Consider the following 14,377-nt stretch of genomic DNA (forward strand, 5'->3'; position numbering starts at 1 on the left):
TTACACATCTATGTAAAATTTACAGTAAGTTACTGGCAACCAGCTGCCAGTATACTGTAATTTCTACAGAAATGGTTTTACATTGTACTTCAGATTTGACACATTGACAAAATTTTACAAATATTGTTTACGTTTATTATAACATATTCACCATGACTAACATTAATAAAGGACAAATGTTTTCTCAAAAAATAAATCAATCACATTCATCACTGACCTTTAACAGAGAGAGTCACATGATTACTGTACTGTGAGGATGAGGGTCGTCCATCTCTCTCTCCTCTACACCTGAACTTATCCTGATCTGATGGTGATCTGATGGTGTAGATGTTTCCCTCAAACACTGAAGTTCCAGTTGTGTCTTTAAACCACTGATATGTCCAGTTACTGTACTGATCCTCTATCTCACACTTCAGAGTGACTGTCTCTCCAGTGAACACAGATCTGTCTGGTATTACTCTCACTGTAGCTCTGGGTAAAGCTGAGGAAAGAAGAAAATTATATTGAAACTAACACTAATACAACATAATTACATACTAAGGCTTTTCGCACTTGAAATAGTTAAATCCATGTCTTTATAAACACTTGTAAATGTAACCCTGGGTTATCTGTCTAACACTGCTCATGCCTTACAAGGGGTCAAAAAACCCTCATATTTCACAATGTACATTAAAGCCTGGTTTGATGTTTTAATCTGCATATTTGCTTTGTCAACAGCAAAGTTGGTTTCATTTATTTAGATGAATACAGTGCACCTCTGCTTTATTTGTGTCACGCTCAGTGGCGGCTGGTCATTAGGGGGCGCCACCCTCTTAAAGTTGGATAGAGAGGAAACGTCTCAGTTACGTACAGTATTGTTCAAAATAATAGCAGTACAATGTGACTAACCAGAATAATCAAGGTTTTTAGTATATTTTTTATTGCTACGTGGCAAACAAGTTACCAGTAGGTTCAGTAGATTCTCAGAAAACAAACAACACAGCATTCATGATATGCACGCTCTTAAGGCTGTGCAATTGGGCAATTAGTTGAAAGGGGTGTGTTCAAAAAAATAGCAGTGTCTACCTTTGACTGTACAAACTCAAAACTATTTTGTACAAAAAAAAAATTTCTGGGATTTAGCAATCCTGTGAATCACTAAAATAATATTTAGTTGTATGACCACAGTTTTTTAAAACTGCTTGACATCTGTGTGGCATGGAGTCAACCAACTTGTGGCACCTCTCAGCTGTTATTCCACTCCATGATTCTTTAACAACATTCCACAATTCATTCACATTTTTTTGGTTTTGCTTCAGAAACAGCATTTTTGATATCACCCCACAAGTTCTCAATTGGATTAAGGTCTGGAGATTGGGCTGGCCACTCCATAACATTAATTTTGTTGGTTTGGAACCAAGACTTTGCCCGTTTACTAGTGTGTTTTGGGTCATTGTCTTGTTGAAACAACCATTTCAAGGGCATGTCCTCTTCAGCATAGGGCAACATGACCTCTTCAAGTATTTTAACATATGCAAACTGATCCATGATCCCTGGTATGCGATAAATAGGCCCAACACCATAGTAGGAGAAACATGCCCATATCATGATGCTTGCACCTCCATGCTTCACTGTCTTCACTGTGTACTGTGGCTTGAATTCAGAGTTTGGGGGTCGTCTCACAAACTGCCTGTGGCCCTTGGACCCAAAAAGAACAATTTTACTCTCATCAGTCCACAAAATGTTCCTCCATTTCTCTTTAGGCCAGTTGATGTGTTCTTTGGCAAATTGTAACATCTTCTGCACATGCCTTTTTTAACAGAGGGACTTTGCGGGGGTTTCTTGAAAATAGATAAGCTTCACACAGATGTCTTCTAACCATCACAGTACTTACAGGTAACTCCAGACTGTCTTTGATCATCCTGGAGGTGATCATTGGCTGAGCCTTTGCCATTCTGGTTATTCTTCTATCCATTTTGATGGTTGTCTTCCGTTTTCTTCCGCGTCTCTCTGGTTTTGCTCTCCATTTTAAGGCATTGGAGATCATTTTAGCTGAACAGCCTATCATTTTTTGCACCTCTTTATAGGTTTTCCCCTTTCCAATCAACTTTTTAATCAAAGTACGCTGTTCTTCTGAACAATGTCTTGAACGACCCATTTTCCTCAGCTTTCCAAAGCATGTTCAACAAGTGTTGGCATCATCCCTAAATAGGGGCCACCTAATTCACACCTGTTTCTTCAGAAAATTGATGACCTCAGTGATTGACACACCCCTTTCAACTAATTCAACTAATTGCCCAATTGCACAGCCTTAAGAGCGTGCATATCATGAATGCTAGGTCTCATTTGTTTTCTGAGATTCTACTGAACCTACTGGTAACTTGTTTGCCACATAGCAATAAAAAATATCCTAAAAACCTTGATTATTCTGGTTAGTCACATTGTACTGCTATTATTTTGAACAATACTGTATGTAACCACAGTTTCCTGATGGAGGGAACAAGACGTTTTGTCGATGACGACAGTTTGGGGTGTGTTCTTGAGAGCCAATCTGGATGACTGTGTGTAAAACACCAATGAATTTGCATACCAGTCTCCACCCACACTTACGTATATAAAAGGAAAAGACATGCATCCATTCATTTGCTTGTGAGGAGCTTGATGAGGCTCAGCGGAATGAGCAGTGTTGTGGCACGCAGGACATAATGTATCGTTCCCTCCATCAGGGAACGGTGGATACATACGTAACCGAGACGTTCCCTTTATTCACTCGACATTGTGTCGATGATGACAGTATAGGGTCCCTATGTGAAACGCCACAATGTCTAACCTTAGTCAATCTATAAATAAAACGCTGATTTAAATTCTTTTTTCAACCCATTAAAAATGGCGCAGAAAGAAAACCAATGGTTGCATTATAAATTATTTTTGTCAAATAAAGTGACTAAAACTGCCAATACATTTTTAAACAAATAAATGACAAATGTTTCCTCAAAAAACAAATCAATCACATTCATTACTGACCTTTAACAGAGAGAGTCACATGATCACTGTACTGTGATGATGAGGGTCGTCCATCTCTCTCTCCTCTACACCAGAACTCATCCTGATCTGATGGTGAGCTGATGGTGTAGATGTTTCCCTCAAACACTGAAGTCCCAGGTCTGCCTTTATACCACATATATCTCCAGTCACTGTACTTATCCTCTATCTCACACTTCAGAGTGACTGTCTCTCCAGTAAACACAGATCTGTCTGATGTTACATTCACTGTAGCTCTGGGTAAAGCTGAGGAAAGAAAAAAATGAAATTAACACTAACACTCATACAGACAAGGCTGACAAGGCTTTCACACTTAAAATTAAAAAACTCCATGTCATTATAAACACTGGTAAATGTAACTCTTTCACGTGTTTGTGTTTATTTACACGTGAAAGATGAACACAAACATGAACATGATGTTATATTGCACACTGTAAACACAATCAAAGCCTCAAAAACACAGGAAAAATGGTAACTTTAATTTGAATATTTGCTTTGTCAACAGCATCAATGAATAAATACAGTAGTGTTCATTTATTTAGATCAATACAGTGCACGTCTGCTTTTTTTCGGACCCTCTCAACTAACCAATGTGGCTTTGTCAAAGGATTTGGCACTAGACGCGGTGAGACTCCTGCTGGAGAGGCACAGAGAGAAGAACAAAGCTGTGCACATGTCGTTCCACGACCTTGAGAAGGCATTTGACAGGGTCCCCCACGACCTCATCTGGCACATGCTTCGATCCCATGGAGTCCCTAAAATCTACATGCATTGGGTGCAACTCCTATACAAGAACGTCACCGGTGGTGCAGTCAGGTGCGCAGTGGGTGTATCACCGCCATTTCCCATCAGCGTTGGAGTGCACCAAGGATCGGCCCTGTCACCACTCCTGTTCATCATGTGCATGGACACGATCACTGCCGACCTGCACACGTTCCTGCCATGGTCAATTCTTTACGTGGAATACGTCTTCCTCTTAGATGAACAGAGAAGAGAAGTGGAAAAACAAACTCGCCTGTGAAAGGAACGTTTGGACAAAAACGGGATGAGGCTCAACATCAAAAATACGGAGTACATGGAGTGTGGCCCCCAAACCAACGGCACCATCAGCATTGACAGAAAATATATAAAAAAACTGATGGACTTTAAGTACCTGGGCTCCACCATCAGCTCAGATTGAAGCATCACAACTGATGTGAGGTCACGAGTCAATGCGGCATATATGAATTGAAGGCAAGTTACCGGAGTCCTCTGTGATCAGAAAATGCCAGATAGGTAGAAGGGCAAAATCTAAAAGACCATCTTCCGACCAGTGGCACTCTATGGATCTGAGTGTTGGCCAGCCACATCTGCACACAAACATGCCCTCCACACTATGGAGATGAGGATGCTCAGGTGGAGCCTCGGAATCACTCAATGGGATTGTGTCATGAACAAAGACATCCGGAAGCAACTTGGTGTGGCCTCCATTTTGGACAAGATGCTTGAAGCAAGGCTGGGGTGGTACGGCTATGTGATGCAAAGTGAAGAGTCAACAGTCATCAAACTGCCATGTGTATTGAGCCAGAGGGACATCCCACGCGGACGTCAAAAAAAGCGGTGGATGGATCGAATAAAGGAAGACATAAAGATGGTCAACGCATACCCCGAAAATGCCCCGGACCGAGCCAAATGAAGAAGACAATGGCAAAAAGCGGAGACTGCGCTACAGCCGGAACAACGCTAGGAAGAAAAGAAAAAGACCTACTGAAGGGCAATGAATGAAGATACGGCAGTGCTTCATGACAAATGCATCAACACATCTTGTTCATTATATCAGTGGTTCTCAAACTTTTCAGCGTGCGGCCCCCTTTGTGTACGGTGCGTTCCTTCGTGCCCCCCCCCAAAGAAAATTTATGACAAAAAAGTTCTAAAACTTCACATTTTAATTCAACAAAACATTAAATTATACAAAGTAGTGCTGCCTTAATTTTTTACGTTTAATTTCACAAAATTCAAGATAAATTAATGTATTTTATAAAAATGTCATAAAACTGGGGCCCCCCTGGCACCATCTCACGGGCCCCCTGGGGGCCCCGGACCCCACTTTGAGAACCACTGCTTTAGATTACCAATGTATGCAGGTTGAATTTAATATAAGATATAAGAAAGATAGGAATATAAGAAATGCTTCTGTCTTTATTTCCTCATTATACAGCAACATTAAACTCACCATACACATTGAGATAAACAGCAGAGCTTGATAGTGAAGTTTGTGGTCGTCCGTGTATGTCTGCACTACAGCTGAACTCATCCTGATCAGATCCAGTAACTCCATTGATAGTGAGAGAGTCTCTGTTTACAGTGTAATGCTTATAGTTTAACACTTCAGCTGTGCCTTTATACCACAGATATCTCCAGTTTAATGATCTGTACTGATCCTCTATCTCACACGTCAGAGTGACTGTCTCTCCAGTGAACACATATCTGTCTGGTGTTAATCTCACTGTAATTTTGGGTAAAGCTGTAAAGATAATAAAACATTTAATCAGGGCTTTAGTACACACACATTACACAATGTATAAGCAGCAGACTCATTGTTTGGTGTTTTGTTAATGTTATTTATAATAAAATGTAAAGTTTCAGTTCTGGATGCTAGTTGGACTGGATAAGCAGATACAGTGTGTGTTATGAGAGCTTTAATTTCACAACGCATTTCTGTTTGTACTGAAAAAGTTATAAATATCTTAGAAATATTAAAAACAATCACACAGTTTTTGTCTTAAAATATCTGCTGTTTTTACAGTATATGCGTCTTATTTTATAATTAAAATGTATTTGTGTTTGTGACCCGATCTCTCTATGAAATAACCTGGTAAACTACAGGTTGTCATTGAGAGTTCAATATGACTTTATATTGTGTATGATGATGAAAACAGATAAACAGACTCACCTGATACTGTCAGTGTAACTGCATCACTAATGTCTGAGTATTGTGATCCATTGGTCTCATTTCCTTTACAGGTGTATTTACCTGCGTCAGACTCAGTAACAGATCTGATTGTGTAATTCTGAAGGTCACTGATGTGATAAAGTGATGAATCTTTATTCCAGCTGTACTGCCAGCTGCTGACGACTCCTCTATTGATGACACATCTGAGATTGGCAGTTTCTCCTCTGAATACAAGATCATCAGGCCAAACAAACACTTGAGGTGTTGGTCTTTCTGTACAATGACAAACAATTCACACATATAAATGTAATTACTTAACTGCAAAACATATTTGCTAATTTACGTTAAAGGAACAGAATGTAAGAAATGTATATCAATTAATCATAAAATGGCCCTCATTTCAAATACTTATATCACTGACAACAGTGGTCTGGTCAGGATATTGTCATTTAAAAAGTGGAGTTGCAGCCCTCAACTGATGTTTATGTTGTCATTTTGTCTATTGGCCACCAGTTGTGTGATTGCAGTACCAGTTTTAGCCACGTTTTGTGATTGCAATACCAGTTTTGGTCACAATCCTACATACTGTTCCTTTAAGGTTTTAACCTCTGTAATTGTGATTACCACTTGTTCAGTGTTTTAGAAAATAATGGTCATGACGCAATTTATTACTACAGTATGTACTGTAAATTAATTTCACAAAGTGAAGAAATAGTGAACCACCTCTGATGTCAACATCCAATCACAGCACAGTTTGCTGAAACCGTAAACGTTCACTGTTTGTGTTTGCTATATAACACCTGGTTGATCTGTTAGATTAAGTTAGACAGAATTAGTCCAACTATCAACAAAGCTAACTAAGCACTGAAGCAACAAAGATTATTCAATAAACCATCTTCTTTATTATATTTAAATCACTTTGTCTCCTGCCTGCTGTTTTCCCTTTATCTCTGCATATGCCTTGATGCAAAAAAAAAAAAAAATGCATCATGAAGTTGAATCATGAAGTTAAAACAACTCAAGTCAGTTAAAACACTACTTTAAGCCCATACCTGTGATAAGTTCACTGAATAATTTTTCCTGTAATAATGCAGCTGGTTGCCAGTAACTTACTGTAAAAGATAAAGACTGAACCTGTTTCATGTTCATTTAACTTTAAACAAACTGTTGCCAGTAAATAACATAAATGTAAAATCTACAGTAAGTTATTGGCAGCTACTGTCATTTCTACAGATTTTTTTATAGTGTTGACAGCTTAGAAAAACAAGTTGCAATTGTTTAACAATATTTCATAAGTTAAAGTAACATAAAAATATGGGTTGATTTGAAATAAATACTGCATTTGTTACAGTGTGGTTAAACTGAATTATTAGTTCACAACAGAGTTGATATTTGAGAACAGATTTAGTTCATTTCCTGATGGGTAGAGAGATCTACTGAAACTAGATTTTAATTTTTAAAGAACAATTTCAAGGATTTCCTTTCATATCAATTTGGCTTAATGGGTTATTCATTAAAATAATGAAATTAATGTGTAACAGAAGAGAGGGTATCTCTACCGACTAAGTATTATACTGTTAAAGACTTGATGATTATTGCAAGTAATATCAAACATTAAGAAAAGGTTGATGAGGATTTCTGGTTTTCAGAATGCTTTGCATAAGGCTGTTATTTTATAGTTTTATTCTGTAAAGATAAAGACTTGTTAATGTTTAATGTTCATTTAACTTTGAACAAACTATAGCTGGCCTTATTTCTGTTATATTAATATACTGTTTAAACATATCTATTATTGTAATTTAAAATGTATTTGTTAAAACCATTTTATTGTTCTCAAATAAACAATATATTTTTGAAAAATAATTGTATTTATTTAAAAAATTACATATTCAAGAAAATATGTTTCATTTATGTGAAAGTTTTGGATTGGGTCAATGTGATACATTGTACATTTTTTTATTCACCCCTTGTTTCAGGGCGCGGAGGTGGTTTAGCGGTCATTTAAAAAAAGCTCTATTTCTTCTGCGATGTACAACAGTTTTGCTGATACAGCTTGACTGCAATGGAATGGTTTTATAAGCAGTGATCTACCGCCCTCCTCACTCAAATAAGGATTTTAGTCATGAATTCACGGAGTTCCTGTGTAAAATCTCCACTAAATATGAACGTTTTTTTCTTGTTGGTGACTTCAATATACATGTTTGCTGCAACTCTAAGCCTTTAGTGTGGGATTTTCTCAACCTTATGGACACTTTTAATCTAGTGCAATGGGTGAAAACTCCCACACATATTCATGGCCACATACTAGACTTAGTAATCTCATATGGTTTTGCCATCTCTGATGTTAACGTATCTGGCACTCTGCTCTCGGACCATAATCTAGGGCTGCAGCAATCGATTCTTTTTTTAATCGATTAACCTTGGTGCTCGGGCCCTAAATAAACACAGAAACAACATGGCATGCAGAAACAAACAATGGCCACAGAACATGCATGGGACTTCCACAAGGATAAAAGACAAAAAACACTGCACACCTTCGGCATTGAAAGGTGGGGTTCATTCTGCATTACGTAAATTAATGTGAGAACCCTGCGTTTAAACCACAAGTGTGAAACAATCATCTTTCTGGACTTTAAAACAAACATAACCTGGGGTTAAGCCCTAATGTATCTCTGATATTTAACATGAGATGTTTCTGTCATTATTTCTCTATTTTACAACAACATTAACACTTACCTTTAACAGTGAGATGAACAGATGAGCTTGATAGTGAAGTTTTTGGCCGTCCATGTATCTCTGCTCTACACCTGAACTCATCCTGATCAGATTGAGTAACGCCAGTGATAGTGAGAGAGTCTCTGTTTACAGTGTAATTCTCAAAGTTTAACACTTCAGTTGTGTTTTTACTCCACAGATATGTCCAGTTACTGTACTGATCCTCTATCTCACACTTCAGAGTGACTGTCTCTCCAATGATCAAAGGACTTTTTGGTGTTACTCTCACTGTAGCTCTGGGTATAGCTGAGGAAGAAGAAAATGAAGTTAAAATCTCCTCACAGATCTGTTGTGTTAAATACGAAACCTGAATTTTCAATATTTTTTTTTTTTATAAAATGATGCCATTTGTTGTTGACATATCTGAAGGATAATATAGAAAGAAATGTTTTAATTTAAATAAAAAAGAGTTTTTTTTAAGTCAATGTACAAATAATCCAACACACTTGTAACACAGCTATTTTACACAGTTATACAAAGCCAAACAATCTGCGCTTTTGATCTTTTTCTTTCACTGAACTTTCAAAAGTTTTGATGTGTTTTCATAAAAATACCGGACAAAAAGTGTTTTTGGAATCGTGATAAATTTCAACCAAATCCAACTTTATGGATTAATATTTTAGATCACTAATTTAAATGGCTTACCTAAAGCCATTTTGAAACACGTCAACAACTCCCAGTACAGTAACTGTTAGCTTGAATACATTTTTTTAGGGGTTTTACAGCAGGGTTTGATACAGTAACACTATGTTATACAATTATAATGCAATGAAAACAATGTAAATCAAAATGATAACTGTAAATACTATTTCAGCAGAAATAATTGACATTTCTTAATTTTGCGGCCCTTTCAAAAATATCTCTCCATGTGTTGATGTATAATACAATGGTGTTAGATGAAGAATAATGTATTAATGGATGTGTGTAAATCTATCTATTATAGACAGATGTAGATACAGTAACAACCTCTAGTATATAGATGGAATAGTAGTGAATTATTTGTGTTCAAATATAATTTTTTACAATGAACCCCACTTGGGGTATAACATTTGTACTTCAATCACTGTCATTGTATGAGAACGGTGGGCTCAACAAACAAACTTTAAGTGTTCATTTGTAGCAGAGATGTTTGTGATGCTTGTGTAAAAGTATAATTAATCTAAATCAAATATTTTCTTGAAAGATTGAGCCAAAACCAAAAGTAGTTACTATAAGTTGTGCCCCGCTCTATGGGCTAAATAATCCATCTAATATATTGTAGTCACAGATCAAAAATACGTGTGAATGAAAAAATTAAAGCATGAACTACTAAAACATTTTAAAATTATATTGCACAAAGCTGGAAGATGAATGCAAAGTTATTTAAATCACATAGAAAATCAAATAAAGTGACTTAAACTGGCAGTAGATTCTTGACAAATAAATGACAATTGTTTCCTAAAAAATGAATAAATCACATTCATTACTGACCTTTAACAGAGAGAGTCACATGATCACTGTACTGTGAGGATGAGGGTCGTCCAACTCTTTCTCCTCTACACCAGAACTCATCCTGATCTGATGGTGATCTGATGGTGTAGATGTTTCCCTCAGACACTGAAGTTTCAGTTCTACCTTTATACCACTTATATCTCCAGTCACTGTACTGATCCTCTATCTCACACTTCAGAGTGACTTTCTCTCCAGTAAACACAGATCTGTCTGGTGTTACTCTCACTGTAGCTCTGGGTAAAGCTGAGGAGAGAAGAAAATGAGATTGAAACTAACACTAATACAACATGACTACTGACAAGGCTTTCGCACTTGAAATAGTTAACTCCATGTCATTATAAACACTGGTAAATGTAACCCTGGGTTATCTGTTTAAAGGCGGAGTGCACAATGTTTGAAAGCCAATGTTGATATTTGAAATCACCTAAACATACACACCCCTACCCCAATAGAATTTGGACCTTCTTTTGATAGACCTGTCACGGCTAGGGGCTGGCTGTTAATGGCTAAAGCCACGCCCCTTCTCAACTTCCACCTCGAGGAGGTCCCCAAAGCCAACCCAATGACCAGACAACACGAGAACAGGTAAGTATTAAAACAAACTTTATTTAAATATTTAAAATAACTTGGGGAATGGGAAAGGGCAATTAAAACTAAGCTTCCTCTCTGCCTTCCAGGCAGACCACGGCACAGGAAGGTGGCAAGAAAGGGAAGAGGGCAACGGGGGTTCCAGGGGGACTGGTGACCAAAGGTATGGGGGGGGGAAGACGGGGAACACAGGCTCCTGCCAAACTCCGCTATCCGTGGCGCCCTCCTCTTCTTTCCTGGAGGCAAAGACAAAATAGTGTGATTTAGGGGTTTATCTCTCTCTTCGCCCGTTGAACCTGTATCACGCTGGTCAGATGCTTCACTGCTCACTCTCCTTTCTTCCTCTTTCCACAGGCAGCGACTGGGACACAAAGACACGTTTAATCTGGACTTGGGTCGTCCTCACCTGTCTGCTGCTTACAGCTCTCGGTAAGTGTGGTTTTCCACAGTTCACTCTCCTGACGTTCACTCCTGTTCTCTCTTTCTCCACAGGCAGCTTGGACACAACAACCCGGTTAGTTCAACTTGGATGCTTCTCACCTCTCTGCTGTTTACAGCTCTGGGTATGTATGACTGTCCGCAGTTCGTTCTCCTGACGTTCACTCTCGTTCTCTCTTTCTCCACAGGCAGCTTGGACACAACAACACGGTTAGTTTAACTTGGATACTTCTCACCTCTCTGCTGTTTACAGCTCTGGGTATGTATGACTGTCCGCAGTCGTTCTCCTGACGTTCACTCTCGTTCTCTCTTTCTCCACAGGCAGCTTGGACACAACAACACGGTTGGTTCAACTTGGATACTTCTCAACTCTCTGCTGTTTACAGCTCTGGGTATGTATGACTGTCCGCAGTTCGTTCTCCTGACGTTCACTCTCGTTCTCTCCTTCTCCACAGGCAGCTTGGACACAACAACACGGTTGGTTCAACTTGGATACTTCTCACCTCTCTGCTGTTTACAGCTCTGGGTATGTATGACTGTCCGCAGTTCGTTCTCCTGACGTTCACTCTCGTTCTCTCTTTCTCCACAGGCAGCTTGGACACAACAACACGGGTAAGTACAGCTTTTCCTCAGCTCGCTATACGGCGTTCTGATCGACACGCACGGGGGCGGGCTTAAGACGGCTGGCCTGCACAGAAGGCGCCGGGGACCAACCCTCTCGGCGAGTTCGCTGGTCAGCAGGGGGCGAACTGTCACACCGTCTCACCGGGCCGAGCGCTGCCCTATCCTCAATGCCCGTAGGGCGATCGAATACCGGAGAGGGGCGCCCTTTTGTAGAGACCACGGGGCGGCGGGACTCCTTCGCCTCTCACTCTGCCACAAGGGAGAACACACAGTTAAGGTAGCAATACACAGGCCCGTAGTTTTACTCACACACACACTGCCAGCTTTCAAGTCTTCACCGCCACACTCCGAAAACTGTCGACACACAGACGGGGGCGGCTTCCAGAGGCCCACACCGTCACTTCATACTCAAACCGCACACAGCGTATAATAGATGATGTTACTCGCGACCGTCAGCCTCTCCGTCTCTTCCTCAGTAAAAGGGATGATGCGGGGTATGTCTAACAAGACACACAGCACTTGCACAGCAACCCACAGCAAATACACAGCACCACTTCAACGTGAAAGGTTTTCAAATTACATGGACTCACCCACCACACTACAGGTGTACACAAGAGACCCGAAGTCCTCCACTTCGCTGAGGTCGGATGGGGGCGATGACAATACGGCCGGGATGTTTAGTTCAGCTGCTGTGGCTGCTGAGTCCAACTATTCCTGCGGCTCACCTACCGCGCTGGATCAGGGGTAGGGCCGCCCTCCTCTTCCTGGAGGTGTTCAGTAAATGCACAGGTTAGTTGTTACACTTCATTTAAATCCAGAAGCTAATACTCACAGCGGTCCTCTTGATTAATGTTTTGCAAAACTGTTTCGTTTCCTTCTTCCTTGGTTTCTCTAAATGTGTCACGTATACCGATGTTTCTTCTACCCACAGGGTTTTCTCTTACTCCAACATCCACTGCGAAACACTAAGCACACAAAAGCGTCCTCGTGGTGCAGTGCTCCTTTAAATATCACAGCTCCGTCCTTTTCGCCTCTCTTGGCTGCCGCACTCTTTCCTCTTGCTATAAGCACTCCGTGGATCAACGGCGCCCTCCGGCTCCTCCAAGGACGGAGCGTGTGAATTTTTCTGCCCTAAGCAGCAATGGAGCTCGTGCCCAAAACAACTCTCCTCGTTTGTGCTTTCCTTAGACCTTTTATGGGTCTTGTCTCTCTTCTCTCCTCCAATCACGAGTTGCCAGCTTAATCTGTAACACCTGTGGCTCATCTGCCCGTGATCTGTGTTGCCAGGGAGACCAGGAAGTAAAATGTGCGGTTAAAAATCGGGCCCGGGCGGAAACCATCTTCAGGCGGAACCTTTCTCCGCCACTTTCGGTTCCGCCCCATCATAGTCACCCGGTGACAGACCCACCCCACACATATGGAAACCTGGCAAGGATGTTGGTTAGTAGACACGCCCCTTACTGCTGATTGGCTACAAGTGTTTTGGTAATCGGCCTGACTCCCTTTTCCAAAGCATTTTTTAAACATTGTGCACTCCGCCTTTAACATTTCACATTGGTCATACTTTACAAGGGGTCAAAAACCTCTGCTGTTTCACAATGTACATTAAAGTCTGAGTTAATATTTTAAAGGTTCTGTTTTTACTGATCCCACTTTTCTAACTTTAGTTAGTGTGTAATGTTGCTGTTAGAGCATAAATAATACCTGCAAAATGATAAAGCTCAAAGTTCACTGCCAAGCAATACATTTTCTTTAACAGAATTCCCCTTTCAAAGCTTACAGCGAACTTCCTGATTGAATGATGTCAATATAAGATTCGTTCTGAAGGGGTAATCACTTATGGTGGGAATTTTTAATCATCTAAGTGAATTGTTTATTTTTTAGTTCGTTCACCAAAATGATTCATTTAGATTCGTTCACTTATTCTTTTGTGACCATTTCTTTGTATTATATAAATACACGAGAATGTGGTGAAGATGTGCTATAAGACAATGAAATAGACATTTTACAAAAATGCATTAAGCTTTAATAAATCTAAAAGTGTGAAATACTGAGCATGATTTTATCAAGCTAGACATGTTCTTGTGTATTTGTAATTATTAAGACACACAAACAGTTACAGATTATCTAATCTGTCCTTGTTGTGAAGGAAGACTCGGAGATAATTGGCTCAGGCTATTGTCAGTCTTTAACAGCAGGACCAGTGTTCAAATTGACCTCTGGACCTCTTATAAGCATTGAGGGACTCCCTATAAAGCCCAAAAAATATAAATAAGGGGTGCCCCCTGTTTTTTATTAAAATTAAAATACTACATACTGTGCTGTCACAACGCGATACTGTCCATAATTTTTCCTGATTTTGCAAAAAGCAAATCCAAAAGATTTCTGTCTGAAATAAATGTCAACTCTCAAGTGCGCCTCACACCGTTTTCTGGAGGAATGGACAGACGATTGTCTGCGTGTGGATTATTTTCACCTTGTTGATGGTAAGAATCTTTAGTTATTATC

The 14,377-nt window shown here is 39.7% G+C and overlaps 1 protein-coding gene across 4 annotated transcripts in view; it reads right to left on the bottom strand.

Moving 5' to 3' along the window:
- LOC141362787 (obscurin-like) overlaps positions 1–14,377 on the bottom strand; it is a 537,091-nt gene that overhangs the window by 465,573 nt on the left and 57,141 nt on the right. For all 4 annotated transcript variants that reach the window (XM_073865032.1, XM_073865030.1, XM_073865031.1 and 1 more), the window contains exons 8-13: positions 10,199–10,462; positions 8,690–8,974; positions 5,954–6,226; positions 5,234–5,524; positions 3,004–3,267; positions 218–481 (exon numbers count right to left, since the gene is read on the bottom strand). In XM_073865032.1, the coding sequence (XP_073721133.1) occupies positions 218–481; positions 3,004–3,267; positions 5,234–5,524; positions 5,954–6,226; positions 8,690–8,974; positions 10,199–10,462 (1,641 nt within the window). The remainder of the gene's footprint in view (positions 1–217; positions 482–3,003; positions 3,268–5,233; positions 5,525–5,953; positions 6,227–8,689; positions 8,975–10,198; positions 10,463–14,377) is intronic.

This window comes from Misgurnus anguillicaudatus, unplaced genomic scaffold (genome assembly GCF_027580225.2).
Source record: "Misgurnus anguillicaudatus unplaced genomic scaffold, ASM2758022v2 HiC_scaffold_29, whole genome shotgun sequence".
Classification (NCBI taxonomy): domain Eukaryota; kingdom Metazoa; phylum Chordata; class Actinopteri; order Cypriniformes; family Cobitidae; genus Misgurnus; species Misgurnus anguillicaudatus.